Here is a 24,669-nt window from a genome sequence, read left to right as displayed (position 1 = left end):
CAAAGTCTGGATGATGTCTGATTGTGGAGGACTTTGACTGCCAAGTTCTAAAGCATGTTGGATTTTTAATTTTAAATACTCACTGTTTAACACAGGGCTTCTTAAGCTTTGTCTAGTTTAGATCTCACCCAAAAATTGTTTCCCTCTATAGTATCTCTAATAAGTGACCATATGCATGGACAATTCTTTAACATTAGCCTTTGCAAAACCTTGTGTCCCAATTTTCCCTCCTTCCCCCCATGCCGTCCCCTAGATGGCAAGTAGTCCAATATATGTTAAACATTATAGAAATATATGTTAAATCCAATATATGCATACATATTTATACAATTATAAAGTGGGAAAATAACATGCTTCAATCTGCACTCAGTTCATTAGCTTGTGCTGCACAAGAAAAATCAAATCAAACCGGTAAAAAAAAAGAAGAAAAATGTAGGCAAGCAACAATGAAAAAAATACGTTGTTGTGGTCCACACTCACTTGCCACAGTCCTCTCTCTGGGTATAGATGGTTCTCTTCATCACTGAACAATTGGAACTAGTCTGAATCATCTCATTGTTGAAGAGAGCCACATCAATCAGAATTGATCATTGCATAATCTTGTTGACATGTACAATGATTTCCCGTTTCTGCTCATTTCACTCAGCATCAGTTCATGTAGGTCTTTCTAGGCCTCTCTGAAATCATCCTGCTGGTCATTTCTTACAGAACAATAATAGTCCGTAACATTCACATATCATAATTTATTCAGCCATTCTCTACTTGATGGGCAGCTGCTCAGTTTCCAGTTTCTGGCTACTACAAAGAGGGCTGCCACAAACATTTTTGCATATGTGGGTCCCTTTCCCTCCCTCTTTGGAATATAAGCTCAGTAGTTAACACTATTGGGTCAAAGGATATGCACAGTTTGATAACTTTTTAAGCGTAGTTCCAAACTGCTCTCTAGAATGGTTGGATCCATTCACAGTTCCACCAACAATGTATCAGTTCTCCCAGTTTCCCCACATTCCCTCCAACATTTGTCATTATCTTTTCCTGTCATCTTAGCCAATCTGAGTTGTGTAATGGTATCTCACAGTTGTCTTAATTTGCATTTCTCTGATCAGTAATGATTTGGAGCACCTTTTCATATGACTAGAAATAGTTTCGATTTCTTCCTCTGAAAATTGTCTGTTCATATCCTTTGACCAATAGGAGAATGGCTTGAATCCAATAAGGAACCATCTTAGCTTTTTATGGTAGCAAAAACTTTTTAGGCAATAGTCCATTCCAGTTTTCAGAATTTGTTATTGTGTAATAGAAGTTAGAAAAATGTAATAGTTTTTCCTTTTTATATTAAATTTAAACATACCTCTTTTATTCATTGTTTCTGGTTCTGCCTTCTGAGGCTCTCACTTAGCCATTTTTCAGATGTATTTCAGATCTACCCACACAGTGCTCCATCTCAACTCTTCTCCAAGGGATATATTGTGTTCACCCTAAAATGTGAGAAATAGTTAAGCAAAATAGGACATGTTAGCCTTGTCTGAGATTAAAAGCCACCTTCTATATGCATATCTGTTTCTCAAATAAGACTCGAATGAGAAAATATAACTTGCTTTTTGAACTTTTAAGGTGCTATACAATCACTTCTTACATGGCTTTAAGTGACCTGTTTGGCAGATCTCTCCCTCCCTATGTGGTGTTGCTTCTATATGGCTCTTGGCTCAGCAGCCTGATTATCTTCAGTAGTTGGAGTAGAGTACTCCACCTGCTAAGGGCTAGAGATGGAGCCCATTTGGGTAATGCTAATTTGTGGAAAGTGAGAATAGTCTGTACCAGGACTGAATGCAATATTCTGATGTGTTCTACCCACACAGTATGATGAATCTAATGAGTCCTCCATTCTGAACTCTTTACTTCCTTTTTAAAAAAACTATATCTTTATTGCTGTCTTTTGTTTTTACATCATCTAAATTTCCCCCTGTAGTCTTCCACCTTTGCAAAGGGACAGCCTTCCTGTATAACAGAATTTAAAAAAGAAAAGAGGAGGAAAAAGGGGGAGGGGGAAGATCATCAAAATCAATCAGCATATCTAAAAAAGGGGGAAATATATACAGTGTTCCTATCACCATGGACATCTTTCCTCTACCAAAGAGTTATTGAAACCTGTCTTTTCATGACTCTTCTTGGTAGCCATAAATTTATAATTTTGCAGCATTCATTTTTGATTGTTTTGTGGTTGTACTTTTCACTTACATTATTGTAGTCATTGATTCACTTCATTTTGCATCATCAATTCCCATAAGTCTTTCCATAGACCCTCTGTATTCATCATTTCTCACAGCAAAATAATATTCTATTACATTCACATAACATAATTTATTTAGCCCATTCTCCATTCTATTGGTGCTTCTTTGTTTCCAGCTTTTTGCTACCACAAAAAAAGTGTTCCTGTAAATATTTTAATGTGTTTTTTGTTTGTTTGCTTTTTATTAAATCAGGGAGTCTCCTTCATTACTCTTCTTTTTATCAGTGACTCTCACCAAGGTATAGTTTAACTGTGGAATTTTTGAGACTTACAAGAGATGTGGACATTTTGGTCACTTTATTTCCAAAATTCCTTTCCAAAATGATTATACCAATTTATAGCTCCACCAACAATAGATTAGTGTGCTAATATTTCTTCAATCCCCCCATCTGCCTATTCCCATCTTTGGTCATTTTTGCCAGTTTTCTGAATGTGAGATGAAAACTCAGAATTTTTATCATTTGCATTACCCTTATTATTTGGAACATCTTTCATGTGCTTTTAAAATCATTTAGTTTTTCTTAATGAAGTCTAGCATGATGTTAGGGTTTTTGGCTATGACATTGTTTCTGGCTCAAATTGAGCTTGTGATCCACTAACATTTCAGGTCACAGTTAACTTTGCTTTCTCTGCAGATATTCTATAAGTATGAGATACTTCTAGCTCCATGTCCTTTTCCCCATCACATTATTTCTTAACCATCCGCTTTAACCCCATCTTAACATCCACAGAAAACCTTCACCTGTTCTCTGCAACTTGTGCTATAACCCAGGGCTTCTTAAAACTTTTTCCACTTGTGACTCTTTTCACCTTATAGTTTTACACAACCCTGGGAATATGAATATATAAAATAGGTGCACAAATCAGACATTTAAAGATAATCATAATTTCTTGACTCCCATATTCAGTTACAAGACTTGCTTATGAGGTCTTAAATCACAGTTTAAGAAGCTGGATTCTATGTAAAAGGTTGGCTAAATTGGTAGGGTATTGGGTTCTAGATCTTACTTCTCTGGGGTTCTCCCCTGATTTCACATAAATAAGCCCTTTCTTTTGACTAGATGATTTCTCTCAACAATCTCCTTGTTTTTCCCAGTGAGGAAGAAATCCCTAGTGAAGAAGAAGAAGAAGAAGCCATGGTAGGGGAGTACCAGCAGAGGAGAGGCCCTCCCAAGAGGAAGCTGGAGATGGAGGATTATCCCAGCTTCATGGCAAAGCGCTTTGCTGATTTCACAGCTTATAGGAACCGTACGCTGCAGAAATGGCACGACAAAACCAGATTGGCTTCAGGCAAGCTTGGGAAGGCAAGTATGTATGTTGGGCATTGGAGTAGCTTGTGTGTGGACATGCCTGGGGACATGCTCCCTTAGGGTAGGACAGGATTGGTTTTAAGAAACTGGGATTTTGGCTATCTTTCATGAGAAAAAAAAATCACATTATGATAGTAATCAAGAATTCCTCTACTTGCCTTCCTTACAGATACAGGATGTTGGGTTAGTTCCTTTCCTCCTCCCCTCTTTAGATCTTGTCTCTTTAAATCTAGGCCACTGCTATAACCAATACAGACACAAGGTTTTTTTTTTTCCCTAAGAAGTACTAGCTCGCTAGAAATCAAATTTGGTGAAAATGAAAAATACTATAGAAATGATTTAATTCTTTGTTATTGTATATCTAAGAGAGGGTGTTGGTTGCTCCACTAAAGAGCTTTGGGTATTTGAGGTTCATTTTGAAAGAAGCAGCTATCCACAGCTGTATTTCTAAACAATAAGCACAGCTGCTCCTCTCCCTGCTGGCGGGAAAAGATAGAGAAGCCGATGCTGCTGCATTCACCCTTGAACTTCTGCATTATCTGACACAGGTTAATATTGTTTGCTTACAGGGTTTTGGTGCCTTTGAGCGTTCAATCTTGACTCAGATTGACCATATTCTGATGGACAAAGAGAGATTACTCCGAAGAACACAGACCAAGCGTTCCGTGTACCGTGTACTTGGCAGAGCTGAGCCAGTGGCTCAACCCATTCCCGAGAATTTGCCAGGGCAGCCGGTAAGGGTTCTGTGATGGCAGTGGCTTATGAAGAACAGTATCTGCATGGTTAATTTACTGAAAAACTGGGCAAGTTCTTGTGGATGTCATTATCCATAAGAAGTCAGCTTTTAAGAGAAGTATAGAGTAGAAAATCAACAGAATCGACATTTTAGAATGAGAAGTGTATAGGAATTGGGAAAGTTATTTTTTAAATAAGTCATCTGAAATATGGGACCCTTAAAATCTCATATGCAATAGCTCTTTGTTTTGAGTTTGATTTGAAGCCATAGGAATCGATTTGATGCAATAGAAACCTAAGGTTTTGATTGATCCTATAAAAACACTTGTATAGAAATTTCTAATTTGGGACTGATCAAAATTGTTGGCTGTGTCTCAAAGGCTTTCCCAAACTTTTAATCAGTTTAAAACTATTTTCCAAATCACAGTCTCTTGTGAACCAGTAAAATATCTAAATTCTATACCTTGGACTGTGCTGCCACCATTTAAAACATTGGTGTGGAACCAAGACACAGAAAGAGAAAGGAATGAAAGGAAGTTGTAGAGAGGAGGATAATGACTCAGTTATTTAAGTTTAGAGATTTTAGAAAGTAAAGTGTATTAGCAGTGTGTTTTGTGAGCCACTAAGTATCTGCCTTGAATCATTACAAGCAAAAAGCTGGTGTTTGGGAAGCACTCCTAAAGAAAACAGGCTGAAATTAGGATCATTAAATATTTTTTATCACATCCATTGAGCAAATCAAAGAGCTAGATGTCAACCCCCATGTGAATTTACATTTTAAAAGACTGTGTGAGAGAGAGAAAAAGAAAATTTGGTGTTGTAGATAATCTTAATATAATGCTTTCATTGTGTTCAGGAGCGATTCCATAGATACAAAATACCCAGTCCACTTTATTAAATTCATTATAGCATGTCTCTCTCTCTCTAAGTACATCTTTAAAATAATTTTTTATTGATTTATTTTGTTGTACATTATTTTAATTTCTCCCAGTATCTTTATTCTTGTCCCCTTCCTGGAGACCCATCCCATCTAACATAGAATTTTTTTTTCTAACATAGAATTTTTTAACAGAAAAAAAAGAAAACAAAAACAATTAGTACAATTAAAAAAAAAACCTCTGAAAATATGCACTTTTATTCTACATCCATAAACCTCCCACCTCTGCAAAGAAGATGGGAGTAGAGGACGAGGTAGTGTTTTATATCTTTTGAAGCCATGTTTGTTTATCATCATTTTACAACATTTACTTTTGATTTTTTTTATGGATGGTTGTTCTTTTCATTTACATAGATATTGGCACTGTATATATTATTTTTTGGCTCAGCTTATTTCACCCTGAATCATTTCATAGATGTCTTTCCTTGCTTCTTTGTATTCATCATATTATTGTTTTTTACAGCACGACAATATTTTATTATATTCATGTACCATGATTTCCCCCCCACTTCCTTTTTAGAAAGTGTTATTCTATTATATAGATATGTGTCTATAAATATATGTATATATGTCATTTATCAATAACTACATCCTTTATGTGCCCCTTCCTTCCCCAAATGTAGCAAAATGGACACATCAGCATGTCTGACATCTTATGCTATATTCTATATCCATCTTCAATTGGTTCTCTATCAAGGAGCGAATGAAAAAAATGTAAAATGCTTTTTGCAGATTTTAAGGCATCACTAATGATGATGGTGATAGAAATATATTTTGTTATTCGCTCTCTAGAATTAAGATTGCATTAATCTGAATTCTAATATCTTTTTAAAAGTTTGTCTTTATATTATTGTGGTCAGCATCAATTCACACAAGTCTTCCCAAGTTACTCTGTATTCCTTGTCAGATAGATTTGTAATCTTGATCAGTGAGGATATTCCCTCTATCCATGCCTTCCTTTCTGTGACTCATATATCCAGAAGTTTGGTATGAAAGTCTATTAAATATGCTAAGGACCTGCCTTGATTTCTCTTGAAATCAAGTTTTGTGAGAGAACTACTGAGCTGTTATCAGTTTTCCCCTCATGCTTATCACAAAATCAAACTATCTTCTTTATTGTTAATATTTTAATGACATCTTTTCCTCCATGTTTTAATTCCTTGTTTGGCATGTGTTGCTGTCTACTCACAAACACCCCTCATTTAACCATTGTCTTGTGGGTGATAATGTTTTTTGGAAAGTATCATGCTCCATGACTCAGAACCACCTAGTAACACAGGAAGAATATTGATTTTAAAAAGATGTGTCCTTGTTTCAAAGAGAAGTTTCTGGAAATCATTAAAAGAACTTTGTGTTTTCCCAAAGGCAATACATTCCAATCGCCTGTTCACTTCTGGGTTCAATTTAACCTTTGTTCAAGATAAATATGTACTAATTGGTGAACTCTAGAGATTACCTACCTGCATATCTAGGCATTTTTCATCCACCTGTTTTTTTTTCCCTGTGTATTTTCTTGAATGTCTTTATGGTCATAGATCTTTCTTGGAGGCCCTGCATTGTTGTTCCTGGATCTGATGCAAAGTCATTTCTTAAGCATTCTATTTCATTCACATTATAATTTTTCATTTCTCTTTTTATTTTACTTTTCATTTAACAAGCACTTGTTTTCTCACTTTATCCAGTTTAAAAGATAAAACAAAAGTTGTGCAAATATTCAAAATCAAATAAAACAAATCCCCAACTTCCCTGTGTTCAAAAACAGTATATTCATGTTAACACAGATACATAGATATAAATGGGGTTTGTGATCTTGATCACAAGGATCAGTGAGATCACAGATCTGAATTAACATGCCACAGTTTGTACAATCACTCCTCTATTGATATGGGTGTACCCACTTTTTTTTCCTAATTTTTTTTTTTTGGTCATTAAATAAAACTGCTATAAACAGGTTTTTTGTTTTTTTTTTTTTCAGAATGTTTGAACCAGTTCACAACTCCATCTATAGTGTCTGTTATCCCAAAGCCATTCCAACAATGACTATTTGCCAATTTGATGGTTACTTGATGAAGTTTCAGAATTGTAAAAATCTCCTAATCAGATATTTTTGCTAAAAGTCTTGTCATCTAAGCTAAATTTAGAATGGATAAGTCCAAGAGCCATTTCTCAGTAGGTAATCGGTCAAAGGACTTCAATGGTTTTCAAAAACAAGAAATTCAGCCTATCTACATTTATAATAAGGGATGTAGAGGAGGTGGCTGTATATCACACAAATTTAAAAATCTACACACACACACACTCTCTCTTTTCCCTTCCTTCTGCTGATGCAGGAAATAGTGCCTGAAGTTATTGCCAATGCTCATCTGAAGGACTTGGATGAAGAGATCTTTGATGATGATGATTTTTATCACCAGGTATGTTTTTTAAAATCTTACATTTCAGCATATATTGTAGTTTTGAGAAAATTACCAGCTTTGATTTGGATTGGGTTTAAGATTGACATCCTATGTATGATTTAGTGAGTTTTCCCTTTATAATATCAAAACCAGTATGTCTGCTCCATTAGGATTTGTTTACTATACAACAAATCATGCCCATAGAATACTTTGAATTCTTTGATGAGGGGAGAAGGAGATTATTCTTTGTCAGCTACTTTGTGATATGTGACTTTTTGTTAGTTATTTGACTTTGTGTTGTAACACTGTTGTTAAGGTAAGGATTAGGGCCTGGCATCTTAACTCCTTTTTGAATGTAATCCCAGCTTTGCTGGATGCTTTTTATTGTCTATTCTGATCAATTCAGTGAGTCTTTATTGAGTATCTCCTGTATTCCCACATTCATTAATTAGATTAGAAATGAAAACATCTGTCCAGCTTCAAAAATCATGTAGTAATTCTAGTAAAATATGTGAAGATAAGAGGTCTCTAAGTGTGTAAAGGGCCACATCTCACATCTTTTTCCTCTTGAATCCTCATTTTTGAAATTTGTATTCAATTCTGTGATATTATTGATGACTTGTAATAAGAGATTTTTAATGTTCAGGCTACCCTACAGAAGTAAAATTTATTTACTATAATATTGGTTTTCTTGATGTGCCACATTTCTTATTGAATAGACTTTTGCATTTTCCCTATTTATCTTTGGGTTGTACTTTTCCTAGTTCAAAAGATGATCAAGGAATTGAGAAAGCAAATTTTCATCAAGGTTTTTCCCTTCTATAATTCTGAGATAATGAGGAGGTATAGCCAAAAAAACTTTAAAACGGTTAGCCTTTTCCCTAAAAAGTGAGTGACTATTGTAGAACCCAAAGAATAAGCCAGTTCTATTGAGAGGTTCTTCTATCTGTGCCCTGAAGGGGAAAAAAAAAAGGGTCCTCATTACTCTCTCATTCCATTTACTCTAAAGCATTCTTTTTAAAAATTGTAACTGTACATGAATCTTAACAGCAACAGAGAGGGGACTGGCTAAGAGGGATTGGTAAGGCTTCAGGTGTTCTCACTTAAGAGTTCCTGATTCTTTTTTTCCCCTCCTTCCCTACGTTTTCTTGTCAGCTGAATAGGGAACTCTATTCTATTCTGGAGTGTCTATAGAATGACATGATCTGGGATATTAATGCTGGATAATTGTGTGAGATCACGAGAGACAATCAGAAATGTTCCAATCCCCATTAATTCAAGTGTGTATTGTTAGATAGAAAGTGCATCATAAATTAAATGGGCTTAATAAAACAAACTGAAATTACTAGGGAGAAGATACTTCCACAGGCAATCCTTAGGCTCTAACAATTTTTTTTTTTTTTTTTTGTTCCGAAGAGACATTTAAAGAGAAATAGCATTAGTTGATTGGCCCTTCATCTTGACTAATAATTTTAACTTCGATAAATTCTGATTTCAGAGTTATGACGAGTCACATCTTAGCTTTTCCCCTTGCTGGTTAATTGGGGTGCTAGGGTTAATCTAAATTAAAACTTAAACTAATAGAGGTCAGTGAGGCAGTCGAAACACCTGAGTAAAACAAATGGGGCTGCCAGGCACAACTTTATCTTGGCTGTTTCCCAAGAGGGAAGTGGCAGCAAATTGGAGTTGTTTCAGCCTTCTGTAAAGGTGAATGATGGGTGACACTTGTTAATGTACAGCATCTCCGGAAGCATTCCAGATTGCTTTGCTGCTGTACCAACTGCTGCCATCCGTGCACAGTCAGTAGGAACAGGACCAGTTGCCAACATCTGGCAGCACAGCAAGGAATGGGTGCAAGTCTTGAAACCCCGCAGACTCTAAATATGGTGCTTAGAACTGTGCAGGCTTTAATCACTTACCACTCTTTGGCAGCAGGCTACGACAGCTTATCCCAGCCTCGTACATCACACACCGACATCTGCTGAGCCGCAAGGCAGCTGCACATTCATTTTCCTTTCTTGCTTTTTCTCTTTGCCTTCTACTCCTTCTCTCCTTTCCCCTTTTGCCCCCTCCCTTCAGCTTTGCTCCCCCTCCCCAAAATGCTTCTTGGGAGAGATGATCTGTAAAGATTACTGCTTCATTGTGTGCAAGTAATTGTGGGGATGCCAGGCCCTTGACAGACACAACGTAGCACCTGTTCTGCTGACCTGGTTAATTTTTTCTGTTGAGTGGGATTTGCCAGAGATTTGGAGCTGAAGCCAATTCAATGATAAGGCTAAAGAAAATGGCTGTATGTTTTCTGTCACCTCCCAATTAAATTGGTTTCATAAAGTGCTTTCCTTTATTTGTCAGGGTAGTAAGCCAGAGCTAAGTATTGCATTCAGAAGCAGTACAATGTATTACAATGGGCCTGTGAGGTTTCGTTTTTGTTTTTCATATGGGAACAACGAAGAGCTTGTATGCTGTGTATAATACACATTACAAGCTTGCTTCTTTTTTGATCAAACTTAAAGCCCAGACTTTTAAAATCCTTGTGTTTTTTCAAGAAAGATTATAATTGCATTGAATTTTAATGTTTCATTGTAGGGTTTCAAAGGCATACTTTGTTAATTCGAGTGTCATTGTGCAAATGTCTTAACAGCTGAAAGTGACACTGAACCTATTCTACATTCCCTACTGCAATTTTAAACAGTGTCTTTTTGAGAAATTCCAGAAAAGTTTTTCTTAAATTTGCCTTATGATATAAACATACTCAATTTTTAAATAGTTGAGTTAAATTTGCTTACAACCTATGTAAGTTTTTCCTTTAGATGAGTACCAACTTACTAAGCTGATGCCAATTGCTATTTTTAATTAAAAATAAGTTCTGCTGTTTTGTGATGACTAGTGGTTTGAGGGATACTTGATGGAGATTTAATAAAGGGAAGTGAAATATTCACTTATTGAAAGTGTTCTATTGATCTTATACTCCAAAAGGAATTATCTTACTTGGGCTTAGCTTTTTTGTCAGTACCAAAACTCTTCACTGAGGACACTGGGACATGCCTGTGAACAATCAAGAATGTTTGTAAACTTTTTTGGGCAAGGAGGGAATATTCTGTTAATTCTTTTCTACTCCCTAACAGCTTTGTGAATGAATTTTCTTTAACTATAAACTGCCCCATCTATTTTCCCCTCATTATTTATTAGAGGATTTTCTGATTCTGTAAGATTTGCTTTCTTGCAGGTAAGTTGCCAGAGCTTATGACATTAAAACTATGCAAGGTATAGCTCTTTACTCAGACTTTTTCATAAGCCCGTAAGAAAATTTTAACTATTTTGTTTACAGCTCATAGGAACCAGTTGAACTGAGTTGTATACAAATCAATGCTTGAATTTCTGAGGGCTTGTTAGGATTTCGCATGTTGCTTCTGGCTCTCTTTACTTTTGTACTGGCTGTTCCTATCATTTTGAATTGAACTGGCAGAGTAGAGAAAAGCATAATAGGTTTTGCTTTTCTGGTGCCCAGTTTGATGGGTTAAATTTCTCCTCTGATTTGCTGTCAGGACATGTCTATGACTGTCCTTGGTCACATGCTGAGTTTTTGTCTCCCAGGCATTTGATAATGCCATAAACAAGTAATTACTAATCCAGTGAACTATTAAAAGTCGATAATGTTGAGAAATAGAGAAGAGGCAAGCTTTCTGACAAGATGGTTTACTTTAATTAAATTGGTGAGTGATTAATATGGACAGTTGATCGGGTTGCTTTAATTGGATGCATTTAGATTTTTTGTGTGTGAATAAGAGATGTTTTCAAGCCATTCCTAAGGTTAATAACATTAGTGTTCTTATTGTTATCATGTTTTTTCCCCTATGGTTCAATTGATAGTTAACAACATTATGAAGTTTGATTTTTGAATCATCTTCTTAATGAGTTGTTGGAAAAAGCAAATTTCTGTTGTTGAAAGAGCATCCCATTTTTTAATGTTATCAAATAATTCTATCATTTGGGAAGTTTATATAGTATCTTTGAAAAATTTGTTGAAATCTATTATAAATAGAAAGGCTTTTATAGTAATTTTTAAAAATTGTCAAATAGAGTATATAGATTTGAATGATGGGGGCTGTGATTTAAAAATAGCTAGGACTCTGACTAATAAGTTATTCTTTTGATAGACAATGGCCATGGAAAAAAATTCCCAAAATCAAATCAACCAATATGTGGTTACATATTTCTCTCTTTTTCTCTCTCTCCCCCTTTCCAAAAACATATTTATCTACACTTATACGTATATGTGTGTATATTAGTGACCATAAAATTTTAGTAGCAATAGTCATTTTGCTGCAGAATTCTTCTTCAGATTGTGTGGTTTTATTTTTGGTAAAGCGTGTCCTTAAAAAAATCTTTACAAAAAATTCTGCCATTTGTAGGTCTGTCAACTTTCAAATCCAGATGGCGCATCAGTATTGGCATTTGATCGATAGCCTGCGCTTACTGTAATGCAGTCTGCACAGGATGGAAGGCCCAAAGTCACACTTTAAATGCAAGGCCCGGAAACTTCATCAAATAGCAGCTGAGAGGGAAGGTACACATGAATGGTCCCTCATTTCTTCCGGTGTTCTTGCTTCAAGAAGTATCAGAGCATGACTTCACTTAACTTTTAAAAAAAAAGTCTAAAACAAAGGCAAAACCAAAGCATGTGATACTTCATGGGATAAGCCAGCAAAGAATTGGCTGGAAGCTATTGAGGAAATTTTTTCAAACAAATAGTATACAAGGAGTTTGTTAAACAAATATGTGGCCAAAACACTCTTGTTTATACTTAATAAGTATTAATACATTGTCAGCTGGTTACATGTAAATTAAACACAAGCTTCTGGCAATCTTTTAATGAAGAATTTACTGCTCCTCAAGAATCATGGAACTCTACCAATTACCATTAAATTAAATTAGTGCCTTAGTATTAAATATTAATGTATTGCTTTTACAAGTTAACTGTCATTTGAATATAGCACTTAACAATATAAGAATTAGCTGAAAGTTCTCTTCCTGGAGATTTAGATACCAAGGGTTAGTGTTTGAATCTTGTGAGAGTTTCCCTCAACAATGTGATGGGATCAGAGAGTTAGGAGATCTGGATTTCTATGACATTGTTAGATCCCATTTCACATACATTGCATCTTTCTTTGTAACATAATCCAGAGTTGTATTATTTAGTAAGCATGCATCTGATTTTGCTGTCTTCTGAGACATTTTAAAGGCGGGAGGAAGATTGTCAATAATCTTATTAAAATTTTGAGTGGAAAAAGTGAAGCAAAAAGAAAAATCTCTTTTCAGATATTAAAAGACCACCTACCTTAGTTTTTAATCATATCATTTATGCTCATTTAGCAGCAGAATACTTCTTTAGAAAAACTTGGTAGATTTCCTAAAGGCATTTTTTTTCCCATATTAATCAACATAATCTTAGGAATTCCTATCCGATAAAAGCCCAGAATGATACAAGTTCCTTTTTCTCCAAGATTATAAACTACAATGAAAAGGCAAATGTAGCTACTAGTTCCTATTGCAAATTATTTCAGATGAGAAAGTTCTTTAGTTTTGTTCCACTTTGTCTTCTAAGGTTATAGGATAAAACTTGAAGAATAAACTGGAATAAGTTCTGGAAATCCTGCTAATAGATTCTTATGAATTATGACTATGAATGATTTTCCTATACCTCTTTTAGAGCATAACTACAGTATTTTAGTCTCATAAAAAGGAGAAGTTATCATGGAATAGCCTGAATGAAAAAGTAAGCAGAGGCCCTAAGCCATATTCACTTTTCTTATTATAGTAAGGCCCACTGACATCATTTCCTCTTTTGCACAGATGAAAAATAGTGGGGCTAGTGAATTGAGCTAGACCTTTGTGTAGATTTCATTTTAGAAATATCTTTTTAAAAAAAATTTATTTATGTGGAAAGTGGAAAAGGAAGTAAAGAGAAGTCTGACTCAAATAGAAGAAAAGCTTTTAGAGTTGAAATTACTTAATTCTTACTCTGTCTTCACACATCAGGACTTAATGTTGATGGTGATTTACTTACACTTCCTAGTTAATAATTAGACATTGGGAGACACTATATATCACAGCTAATGAAGTAGGTGGGATCTGATGAGAAAGTTTTCTGTTTTGACTAATAAATTTTAGCCTCAGTGGTCAAGCTTAGTGAAATATTAGAGCTTTGAAAGTATTTTAGGACTTTATTCTGAGAAAACAGTGTTACTTTATTTAGTAAATGAATTTATCATTCATTTGGAATCACAAGCTTTAGATAGCTCTGGAGTATAGGCAGAATGCAACACTGAATCAGTAAGCGGAAAAACTAATCAAATCCTTAAAGACCAGAGGCAGTGAGGCAGAGATAGACAGACTTTTCCAGTGGTAGCCTCTGGCTATATCCCCTTTTATTTTAGTAACCAGCCGTAGGTAATTTGTAACTTCACTATTAAGAGTTATACTAGTTATAAGATGTTTAGTAGCTTTAATTTGTGTATTCTGATTTCTCTGCTTGCATTTCTTTTTCTGAATAAAATGCCTTTTTCCTTTAAATACTTAGATTCTCTTCACTCTAGTCACTGTCATGAAGGCTGTTTGTTATTTTATAGTACTAAAGTAGCTTTTATCCACACTTTGAGGAACAAAAAATTGCCTGGCCTCATGATTATCCAATGTAAAAATATAGTAACTCGTAGTTTGTAGGACAGGCTTCTTTTAATATTAAGATTAATTACGCCTCTAAATCTGTTTATATGCTAGCCGTTGTGGATCTCTGTTATATTTCTAAACCAGGACTAGCCCAAGCTAATGAGTCTTTTGGTAAAAAAATAGTGTCATATCTAAGATCATATGATCTTAGAAAGAGTGGAAGCCATCAGTTAAAGGATGACTAAATAAGTTATGGTATATGAATGTAATGGAATATTATTATTCTGTAAGAAATGATGGGCAGGATGATTTCGGAGAGACTTACACGAACTGATGCTAAGTGAAGTGAGTAGAACCAAAGACATCATACACAGCAGCAACAAAATTATAGGATATCCATTGTGATGGACATTGGTTCTTTTCAACAGCAGGGTGATTCAAGCCAGTTTCAGTGGTCTTGTGATGGAAAGAGCCATCTGCATCTCAAGAGAGAATTTGGGGACTGAGTGTGGAACACAACATAGCGTTTTCACCTTTTTTGTTTTTTGTTTTCTTATTTTTTTTCCTTTTTGATCTGATTTTTCTTGTGTAGCATGATAACTATGGAAATATGTGTAGAAGAATTGCACATGTTTAACATATATTGGATTTATTTGCCATCTAGGGAAAAGGATGGAGAAAGGGAGAGAGAATACAAGGTTTTGTAAAGGTGAATGTTGAAAACTTTATGCATATGTTTGAAAATAAAAAGCTTTAAAAAATAAAGCTATGATTTGGGCAATCTAAAAAAAAAATCTGAGTGAATCTTCAAAGTCTTAATTTTTGCTGACCTGTCAATCCACAAATCTTTATTAAAACACTTCTCTGTGCTGGGTCCAGTGCTAGGTACTGGAGATACAAATACAAATTCTGAAACAAGACCCTGCTCCCAAGAAGCTTACATTCTAATGGGAATGGGATTGGGGGAAAGACAAAAGATAAATATGTATAGAGGAGAAGAATTGATAAAAAGTAATTTAGTTAGCAAGATGGCACATTCGCAATTTGTCAGGAAAGGCTTCATGCAGAAAATGATGTCCAAGCTATTCCCTAAAGAGAAAGAGGAACTCTGAGGCAGAAGTAAGAAGGGAATGCATTACAGATATGGCAGATGACCATTTTAGGAGTGTAAAGAACAGAGTGAAAGCCATTTTGGCTGGGTCACAGAATTCAGGATTGAGAATGATTCCTTCAAGAGCAGCTAAGTGGCGTAGTGTTTAGAGCACCAACCCTGAAGTCAGGAGTTGTTCAGTGTTTAGAGCACCAACCCTGAAGTCAGGAGTTCAAATTTGATCTCAGATACTTTATACTTCCCAGTTGTGTGATCCTGGGCAAGTCACTTAACCCCAATTGCCTGGGGGAGGGGGGGAGATAGAGAATGATTCCTTCAGAGACTGAAAGAGTAGAAGAGAGAATGGGTAGAATAAAAGAATGTTGAGATGAGGGTGATCATGTGGAGTCATCAGAATTTTCTTAATAAAGTACAAGTTGAGATGGCACTTGACTGAAGAGAAAAAGGGAAATGAGGGAAAATGGAGGAGAAGAGAGAAGATTGAGAACAGCTTTGTTGAAGTTAAAGGATTACCTTACTACCGTCAGAGTCCAGTTGAAGTTGGATAATATGGATTTATGGGTCAGCATAATTGTGTGGCTTCCTTCAGTAGCACATGAGTCTGAGTAGGAGCAATCTAGGGCTGCCATTTGGTAAGAGATGATGGGTAATAGGACAAGGGTTTGAGATAGTAGAGAATAATATACAGTATAAAGTTGAATTGGCTATCAGGTAGCATTTGGAAAAGAAGGAAAGTAAGAAAAGACTGAAGAGGGGAGAAAGGCTTTGGAAGAATTGATGAATTGATGAAGAATAGATTTTCAGTACTAGATTTGGATATCAATACTGACTTATTAACTAGTGGTGTGACCTTTGGTATGCCACTTGCTTTCCCTAATGAACCTCATTTTTCCTAATCTATAAAATGTATCAGACAAAGTGAGCCCCAAAGATCCTTCCAAATCTAACATTTGGTGATAACGGATTTCCAGGGTCATATAACTCCTTGTTGGAAGAACTACCAGTACTCAATGCGTCTTTCCCTTTTTGCTATTTCTAGCTCTGATAAAAACAGTTTTCTGATGTAGCTGCTTTCTCCCCTCAAAACAGGAGTCCTTACCCAAAAAAAATTACTCTGAGACCTGATTGAGTTTCCTGGGCTTTCCCAACATAGTTTTCTGGTCATTTAGAGCCCTTTAGAGTCATACGTGGCCCCTAACACTCCTGAGATTCAAATGTAATTGGGAATATTTGACAAAACAAATGAAAATAGTACAAAACATAGATAATATAGATTAGTCAATATGTGGCTCATAGGGATCCTTATTTATGATTTAGTAGCCCCTCTTTCTATTTGAGTTCAACACCATTGACCTAGGGGCATTTAAAAGAAATTCCTACTCCAGTGGAGTCTAGACTTCTTAGATTTGGTGGTGCCTGGGACCATGTCCATACCATCACCACCAACTGGCCAGATGGGTTTTCAAATATAGATAGAGGGGGCTGTGTCCAGAGCAGCTAAGTACTCCTGCATCTTTACAGTGTAAGAGCAAAATAAAGATCTTCTTTGTTAAATGTTCAGTGACTTGGGAGCGTGTCATTTTATCCCAGCGTTGAACCTGAATTAATTTGGAGCAGCACCTCTAACAGTAGCCTAGAAAGCCCTAGAAAATGGAATGAAAGAATGAAAGTTGGTAAACAGAATTCTATACAATAACAAGTCATTGTTTCTGAACAGTTTTTTTAAAAAACAGCTTTTTATTTTTCAATATGCATGCAAAAATTAGTTTTCAACATTCACCCTTGGAAAACCTTGTGTTCCAAATTTTTCTCCATCTTTCCTCCTCTCTCCTAGACTGCAAGTAGTCCAAATAGCTTAAACGTGCAATTCTTCCAAACATATTTCCACATTTATCATGTTCACAAGAAAATCAGATCAAAAGGGAAAAAATGAGAAGAAAAAAAAAAAGGCAAGCAAGCAAGCAAAACCCAACAAGGATAAAAATACTATGTTGTGCTCCACATTCAGTTCTACCAGTCCTCTTTGTGGATGGAGATGGCTCTCTCCATCACAAGTCTATTGGAATTGCCTTGAATCACCTCATTGTTGAAAAGAGTCAAAGTCCATCACAGATAATCATCACCTAATCTTATTGTTGCTGTGTAGTATTCTTTTGGTTCTACTCCTTTTACTCAGCAATAGTTCATTTAAGTGTCTTCAAGCTGAAATCAGCCTGCTGATCATTTCTTATACAACAATAATATTCCTTATTGTTCTATAAGAAATGATCAGCTGCATGATTTCAGAGAGGCCTGCAGAGACATATGAACTGATGTTGAGTGAAATGAACAGAACCAGGAAATAATTGTACACAGCAACAACAAGATTATGTGATGATCAGTTCTGAAAAATGTGGCTCTTTTCAACAGTGAGATGATTGAGGTCAGTTCCAATAATCTTATGATTAGCCAGGTATATACCCAGAGAGAGGATTGTAGGAACAGAGTGGATTACAAGATACATTTCACTCTTTTTGTTGTGGTTTTCTTGTTAAACATGTTTAACATATATTGCCATCTAGGGGAAGGGAAAATTGGAGCACACGTTTTTTCTTTTTTTTTTTTTTTCTTTTCTTTTCTTTTATTTAATAATAACTTTATATTGACAGAATCCATGCCAGGGTAATTTTTTTTACAACATTATCCCTTGCACTCGTTTCTGTTCCGATTTTTCCCCTCCCTCCTTCCACCCCCTCCCCTAGATGGCAAGCAGTCCTATATATGTTAGATATGTTACAGTAAATCCTAGATACAATATATGTTTGCAGAACTGAACAGTTCTCTTGTTGCTCAGGGAGAATTGGATTCTGAAGGTAAAAATAACCCGGGAAGAAAAACAAAAATGCAGATAGTTCACATTCGTTTCCCAGTGTTCCTTCTCTGGGTATAGTTGCTTCTGTCCATCATTTATCAATTGAAACTCAGTTAGATCTCTTTGTCAAAGAAATCCACTTCCATCAGAATACATCCTCATACAGTATCGTTGTTGAAGTGTATAATGATCTCCTGGTTCTGCTCATTTCACTTAGCATCAGTTCATGTAAGTCTCTCCAAGCCTCTCTGTATTCATCCTGCTGGTCATTTCTTAGAGAACAATAATATTCCATAACATTCATATACCACAATTTACCCAGCCATTCTCCAATTGATGGGCATCCATTCAATTTCCAGTTTCTAGCCACTACAAACAGGGCTGCCACAAACATTTTGGCATATACAGGTCCCTTTCCCTTCTTTAGTATTTCTTTGGGATATAAGCCCAATAGAAACACTGCTGGATCAAAGGGTATGCACAATTTGATAACTTTTTGGGCATAATTCCAGATTGCTCTCCAGAATAGTTGGATTCGTTCACAATTCCACCAACAATGCATCAGTGTCCCAGTTTTCCCGCATCCCCTCCAACATCATCATTATTTTTTCCTGTCATCTTAGCCAATCTGACAGGTATGTAGTGGTATCTCGGAGTTGTCTCAATTTGCTTTTCTCTGATCAATAGTGATTTGGAACACTGTTTCATATGAGTGGTAATAGTTTCAATTTCATCATCTGAAAATTGTCTGTTCATATCCTTTGACCATTTATCAATTGGAGAATGGCTTGATTTCTTATAAATTTGAGTCAGTTCTCTATATATTTTGGAAATGAGGCCTTTATCAGAACCTTTAACTGTGAAGATGTTTTCCCAGTTTGTTGCTTCCCTTCTGATCTTGCTTGCATTCGTTCTGTTTGTACAAAGGCGTTTTAATTTGATGTAATCAAAATTTTCTATTTTGTTATCAGTAATGGTCTCTAGTTCATCTTTGGTCACAAATTTCTTTCTCCTCCACAAGTCTGAGAGATAAACTATCCTATGTTCCTCTAATTTATTTATAATCTCGTTCTTTATGCCTAGGTCATGGACCCATTTTGATCTTATCTTGGTATATGGTGTTAAGTGTGGGTCCATGCCTAATTTCTGCCATACTGATTTCCAGTTATCCCAGCAGTTTTTATCAAATAATGAATTCTTATCCCAAAAGTTAGGATCTTTGGGTTTGTCAAACATTAGATTGCTATAGTTGACTATTCTGTCTTGTGAACCTAACCTTTTCCACTGATCAAATAATCTATTTCTTAGCCAATACCAAATGGTTTTGGTGACTGCTGCTTTATAATATAATTTTAGATCAGGTACAGCTAGGCCACCTTCATTTGATTTTTTTTCATTAATTCCCTTGAGATTCTTGACTTTTTATTATTCCATATGAATGGATGTTGTTATTTTTTCTAGATCATCAAAATATTTTCTTGGAACTCTGATTGGTATAGCATTAAATAAATAGATTAGTTTAGGGGAGCACAAGTTTTTTCAAGGGTCAGTGTTGAAAAAATTATCCCTGCTTGTGTTTTGAAAATAAAAAACTTCAATTAAAAAAAAATATTCTGTCACATTCATATGCCATAACGTGTTCAGCCATTCCCCAACTGATGGGCATCCACTCAGTTTCCAGTTCCCTGCCATTACTGCAAAAGCAAAACATTTTTGCACAGGTGGGTCCTTTTCCCTTTTTTATGATCTCTTTGGGATACAGACCCAGGAGAGACACTACTGGATCAAAGGTATGCACAGTTGGATAGCATTGGACTTGTAATTGGAAAGACCTGGATGTGAATCTTGCCTTTGACACTTAAGTTACTTTCATATGATCATTCAGCTAACTTCTAAGCCTCAACTTCCTCCTTCTGTGAAACGGAGAGAATGTTGAGAGACCAAAAGAGATGATATGGGTAAAATACTTTTTTGTCTTAAAGAGTCCTATAGAAACGAGAGTTCTTTTTATTATTGCTGTCATTGTCAGGTTCACTTATCCTAAACTTAAATTAAATAAGGCATAAGGAAGTAATGGTTGCCTGACCATTCCTTATCCAGAATATCACTAAGAAGTTTAGTAAAATCCTAACTCAAATAGTTATTAGCATGTTGTTTTTTTAGCCAATAATTTGTCCATTTTCATGGATTTCTCCATACCCCTGTCCTTTCCTTTTCCCTACTATTTATTTACTTTTGGCAATTCTACAACTTAACAGTTAAAGAGTCTTTCTCAGAAGAAGAGAAGAAAAGTAACTTTAAAAGCCCAATTTTACATAGCAGCAATTTTGACCAGTTAGATATGGAAACATTTAAATCTGTTGTCTTAAGTTCAGATTTTGGATTAGATTACTTGTGGATTTCCATTACTCTGTGCTATACTTGAATTTTAATAATAAAGATAATTGAGTCACATTTGAGAACAGAGTTACCCAGAAATATGTTCATAAAAAAACACTGGAACTTGGAACCATGTCATATCAATAAGACGGAGGCAGAGAGATAGTATAGTGAAGAAAGTGGTGCATTTGAAATTAGAGGAGCTGAGTTCAAATTCTTGATTAGCCTCGATTCACTTAATGGCACCTTGGGCAAAAAACTTAATGTTTCTGGTTTTCACTTCCCTCATCGTTATTTAAAAAAAGAGGTTAGAATTTAGTTCTAGATCCATAATCTTATTGAGTGTATGAAAAGTTGGAAAACAGTGACTTGTGTGCAAGATTGGATAACCTCACTTCATAAAAAAAGATATTTAAATATATAGTATAATAGGAAAAGTAGTTCTCTTGAAATAATATTCAGAAATGAAAGAATGCTACAAGATGAAAAGGGGGACACAAAAGGATAAGTGGAAGAAGGCCAGAGATCTTTCCTTTCTTTTTAAAAGCCAGATAGGAAAGGAGGGTACATGATAATTAGTAGATTGTTATATGGACTTCTTGCAGAGTTCTTTTGGGTTGAATTCCTTTTTAAAATTACCTGTGCTTCTTGGGAAAATAGGAATAATATGTAGAGATACTTACAAAGAGCTTTGAGCCAAAATGTCTCTTGTGAGGTAGGTAGTCAAAATATTTGTATCAGCTCCATTTTGCAGAAGAGGAAATTGAGAATCAGAAAGATTAAATGATTTATACTTGCTCTTCCCTCTCCTCCCTCCCCCTCCAGGCCCAGTTAGTAGCAGAGTCAAAATTTAAACTCAGTTCTTGACTCCAGTACTTGTTTTACTCTGAGAATGTCTGGGCTTCATCTGCACCTTAGTTTAACTACTTTAATTGGATTGCTAACATTGAGCTAAGCTGTGTGAATAGGGGAGGTAGGAGAGGAAAACTAAGAAAGTTTTAGAGGTTGGGGTATAATTTATTGGAGTAGGGGGATGCCAGATGTGGGCTGGAATCCTAGAGTAAGGAGTTGAGACAGCCAACAAATCACATGGGGGCACTTGATAACTAGAGAATGAGTTAGATAACATGCCAGGACATATGAGAAAAGGCATCAAAAGGGAAGTGAAGGGTACTCCTAATGGTAGCAAATACTGGTTTTTCACTGGAAACAATCTTGGTACCAATAAGCATCATTTCAGTGCATACTTGGATAGATATTAGTATATTCCGTACATGTCAAATAGAGTATTGTGTAAATTAAAACATTGGTATCACCATACAAAACATGAAAAGTGTCTTCTAACTAACATCATTAAATTATTCCATGAAAATTTGATGTTGGGCAGAAAACATTACAAACATCAGTTGTTTCCATAGGAACAATGATCTTAATGGGTATTGGTCTGAACCTTACAGTGGAAATTTCTGGGCCATTAAGTGAGATTTGGCAATATACTGCATTAATAACATTGTATAAAATGATGTTGCCCAGGCAGCATTTTACCATGTCTACCTGCCTACAGAAGTCAGTGTAAATTGAAACTCTCTAGCTCCAAGTCAGATGGTATCTATGTTCCACCTTATAAAGATTTCTCATAATGTTTGTTTAGCAAAAGACAGCATCTGTACCAGTGGGAATCAGTGCATTGTGGATATTAAGATTAAAGAATATTAAAGCCATCCCTCGTTATGGTTAGTCAAAAAAGTAATAGACACTTGACTTACAGGATCATAAAATTTGAAACTAGAAAGGAATTTAGAGATCATTTAGTTTAATTCTTTCATTTAACAGTTAAGAAAACTGAGGCCCAAATATGTTAAGTTACTTGCCCACACACACTCACATATTTTTGAGTAGTGGGGTTATGGTTAAAAGCTAGGTCTTCTGATTCCAAAATCCCTTCTTCCTACACCATGCTGTTTTGCTACCTCTTACTAATTTATTGGGGTGGATAGAATGCCTTGGGGGGAGTAAATGACAGTGGTACCTAATCTTTTATACTGATACAGAAGATTAACAAATGCCCAGATTCCTGCCTTTCACATCTCCTCTACTACTTACAATGCCCTTGACTAATTCCATTCAAGATGTAGTTACCTTTTGGTATTTGATTAGCTAGAAGTCAGAATTCATTTCCTCATAGAAAAATGAAATATTAATAGTAGTTAGGTATACAGGATTCAATTCAAAAAGTTCTTGTTAAGTATGTACTCTGTGCATTGTGCCTGGGTCCTGGGAATATAAAAACAAAAAAGATAATAAAATAGATATGCTCTCAAGGAGCTTATATTCTACATTGTAGGCCAAGTAGTTTGTGGACTGACAAGGACATTAAAGCATATTTATCCTAATGTTTCCATGAGAAATTGTGCTTTAAAGGACTTATACTCTTAGTTTGGGGACTACATTCATAAGTTGAAGATGTCTTATAGATTTCATTTTCATTCTGAGAATTACTATAAATATTGTCATCAAGGAAAGCATTTAATTTGTGAAAAAACCCAACAACTTTAATAGAAATGTAAATTTTAATATTAGTAAAAAATCTTTTATTCCTAGTTTAAAAACAAGATTATGCTTTTAAAGCAGAACTTAGTGCAACAATAAATTTTGCATCTCACATCCCAGAAATGTTATCTCTCAGTAACTATTAAAATGATCCATTTTCTTCTAAATTTGATGTAAACAACTTACTTATTTATAATTTTTGCTTGCTTTCTCTTTCCTATCTTGGATGTAGCAGAGTTCTATAAAACATTGGAAATGAGTAAGTTAGACACAACCAAAAAACAACATTCCCAAATAATGAATGACTAAATAGGAATAACAATGTAAGTCATTTGGCTACGAAGGTGACAGGCCATACTTTAAAATGCAGACCAGAATTTGTACACAGTGAGTTCTAAAATAAATGCTACCCCAACTTAGGGTTTGAATTGTAGAAGCCCAATTGTGAGCTTAATAGATCTGTTGGAGTTGTTATGTAGCTCCAATACGTAGACTCTGAGAAATGCAAGATGGGGCTTCCTTCTGAAGAAGGCATTTCCTGTTATACCAGTCAAGACTACCATGTACACTTTCTCCCTCATGAGGGCTACTGCCCTTGTGTCATGGGACCAAAGAGACTAGGAAACCCAGAGCAGTTGTGATCATAATGGAGAAAGAACCGCATAAAGTAAAGGCAATGAAAGGCAGCTATTTCATTCTTTTTTTTTAAACTCTTCCCTCCTACCTGGCTTTTGACAGAATATTGACTAGAAACCAGAAGCCCATTTTTGCTTAGCCTTAAGGGCAACTGTTTACAGAGTCGCAGTGTTACATAGGTTTACTGTGTCGTATGTCTGTGTAACACTGGATTTGGATCTTGTATTTAGCTGCCAGAAGTGACTGTGATGAAGTAGGAGAGATAAACTGATAGATTGGCTGCCAGAAAGATGTTGGGAATCAATCAGATAAACAGGGCAGAGAAATAGCTTGCTGTTTTCTAGTGATAATAAACCAGTGGCCTCTGGTCCCTGCATTTTTAAATGTAATTGCTGTGGTAATAATCTCCAAAATAAGCAAATGAAAAAACATCCTGGGAGGTTTTTTAATTGCGATTGAGATACCCTTTTCCCTGTTGCAATAAAAATGCATCTTAAGGAGGTGGGTATTTTTTTTTTAAATGTGTTTTACTTCTTAGAATGCCTACTTAAGTAAACAAATGAAAATTAAAAAGGAAACTATTTTCTTAGGAATTTATTCCCCCTTTTCTACCCTCCTAATGGGTTTTGCTATTTAATTTGGTGAAATATCTACATAGTTATGTGTGCCAGCCTTATAAGATAATTACTTATATGGGTTAAAAAAAAAATCAGGTTTTGAAATCAAACTTGTATTATTGGTTCTAGTTAGGATAATCATGTTTATTTTAATATCTTCTCAAAGGCTTTTCACTTGGAAGATTTTA

General features: G+C 35.4%; 1 protein-coding gene across 1 annotated transcript in view; it reads left to right on the top strand.

Moving 5' to 3' along the window:
- AATF (apoptosis antagonizing transcription factor) overlaps window positions 1–24,669 on the top strand; it is a 102,757-nt gene that overhangs the window by 35,939 nt on the left and 42,149 nt on the right. The window contains exons 6-8 of the mRNA XM_051994078.1: window positions 3,387–3,594; window positions 4,170–4,334; window positions 7,603–7,686. Coding sequence (XP_051850038.1) covers window positions 3,387–3,594; window positions 4,170–4,334; window positions 7,603–7,686 — 457 coding nt within the window. The remainder of the gene's footprint in view (window positions 1–3,386; window positions 3,595–4,169; window positions 4,335–7,602; window positions 7,687–24,669) is intronic.

This window comes from Antechinus flavipes, chromosome 4 (genome assembly GCF_016432865.1).
Source record: "Antechinus flavipes isolate AdamAnt ecotype Samford, QLD, Australia chromosome 4, AdamAnt_v2, whole genome shotgun sequence".
NCBI lineage: Eukaryota > Metazoa > Chordata > Mammalia > Dasyuromorphia > Dasyuridae > Antechinus > Antechinus flavipes.
This window is presented reverse-complemented; position numbering and strand designations above follow the sequence as displayed.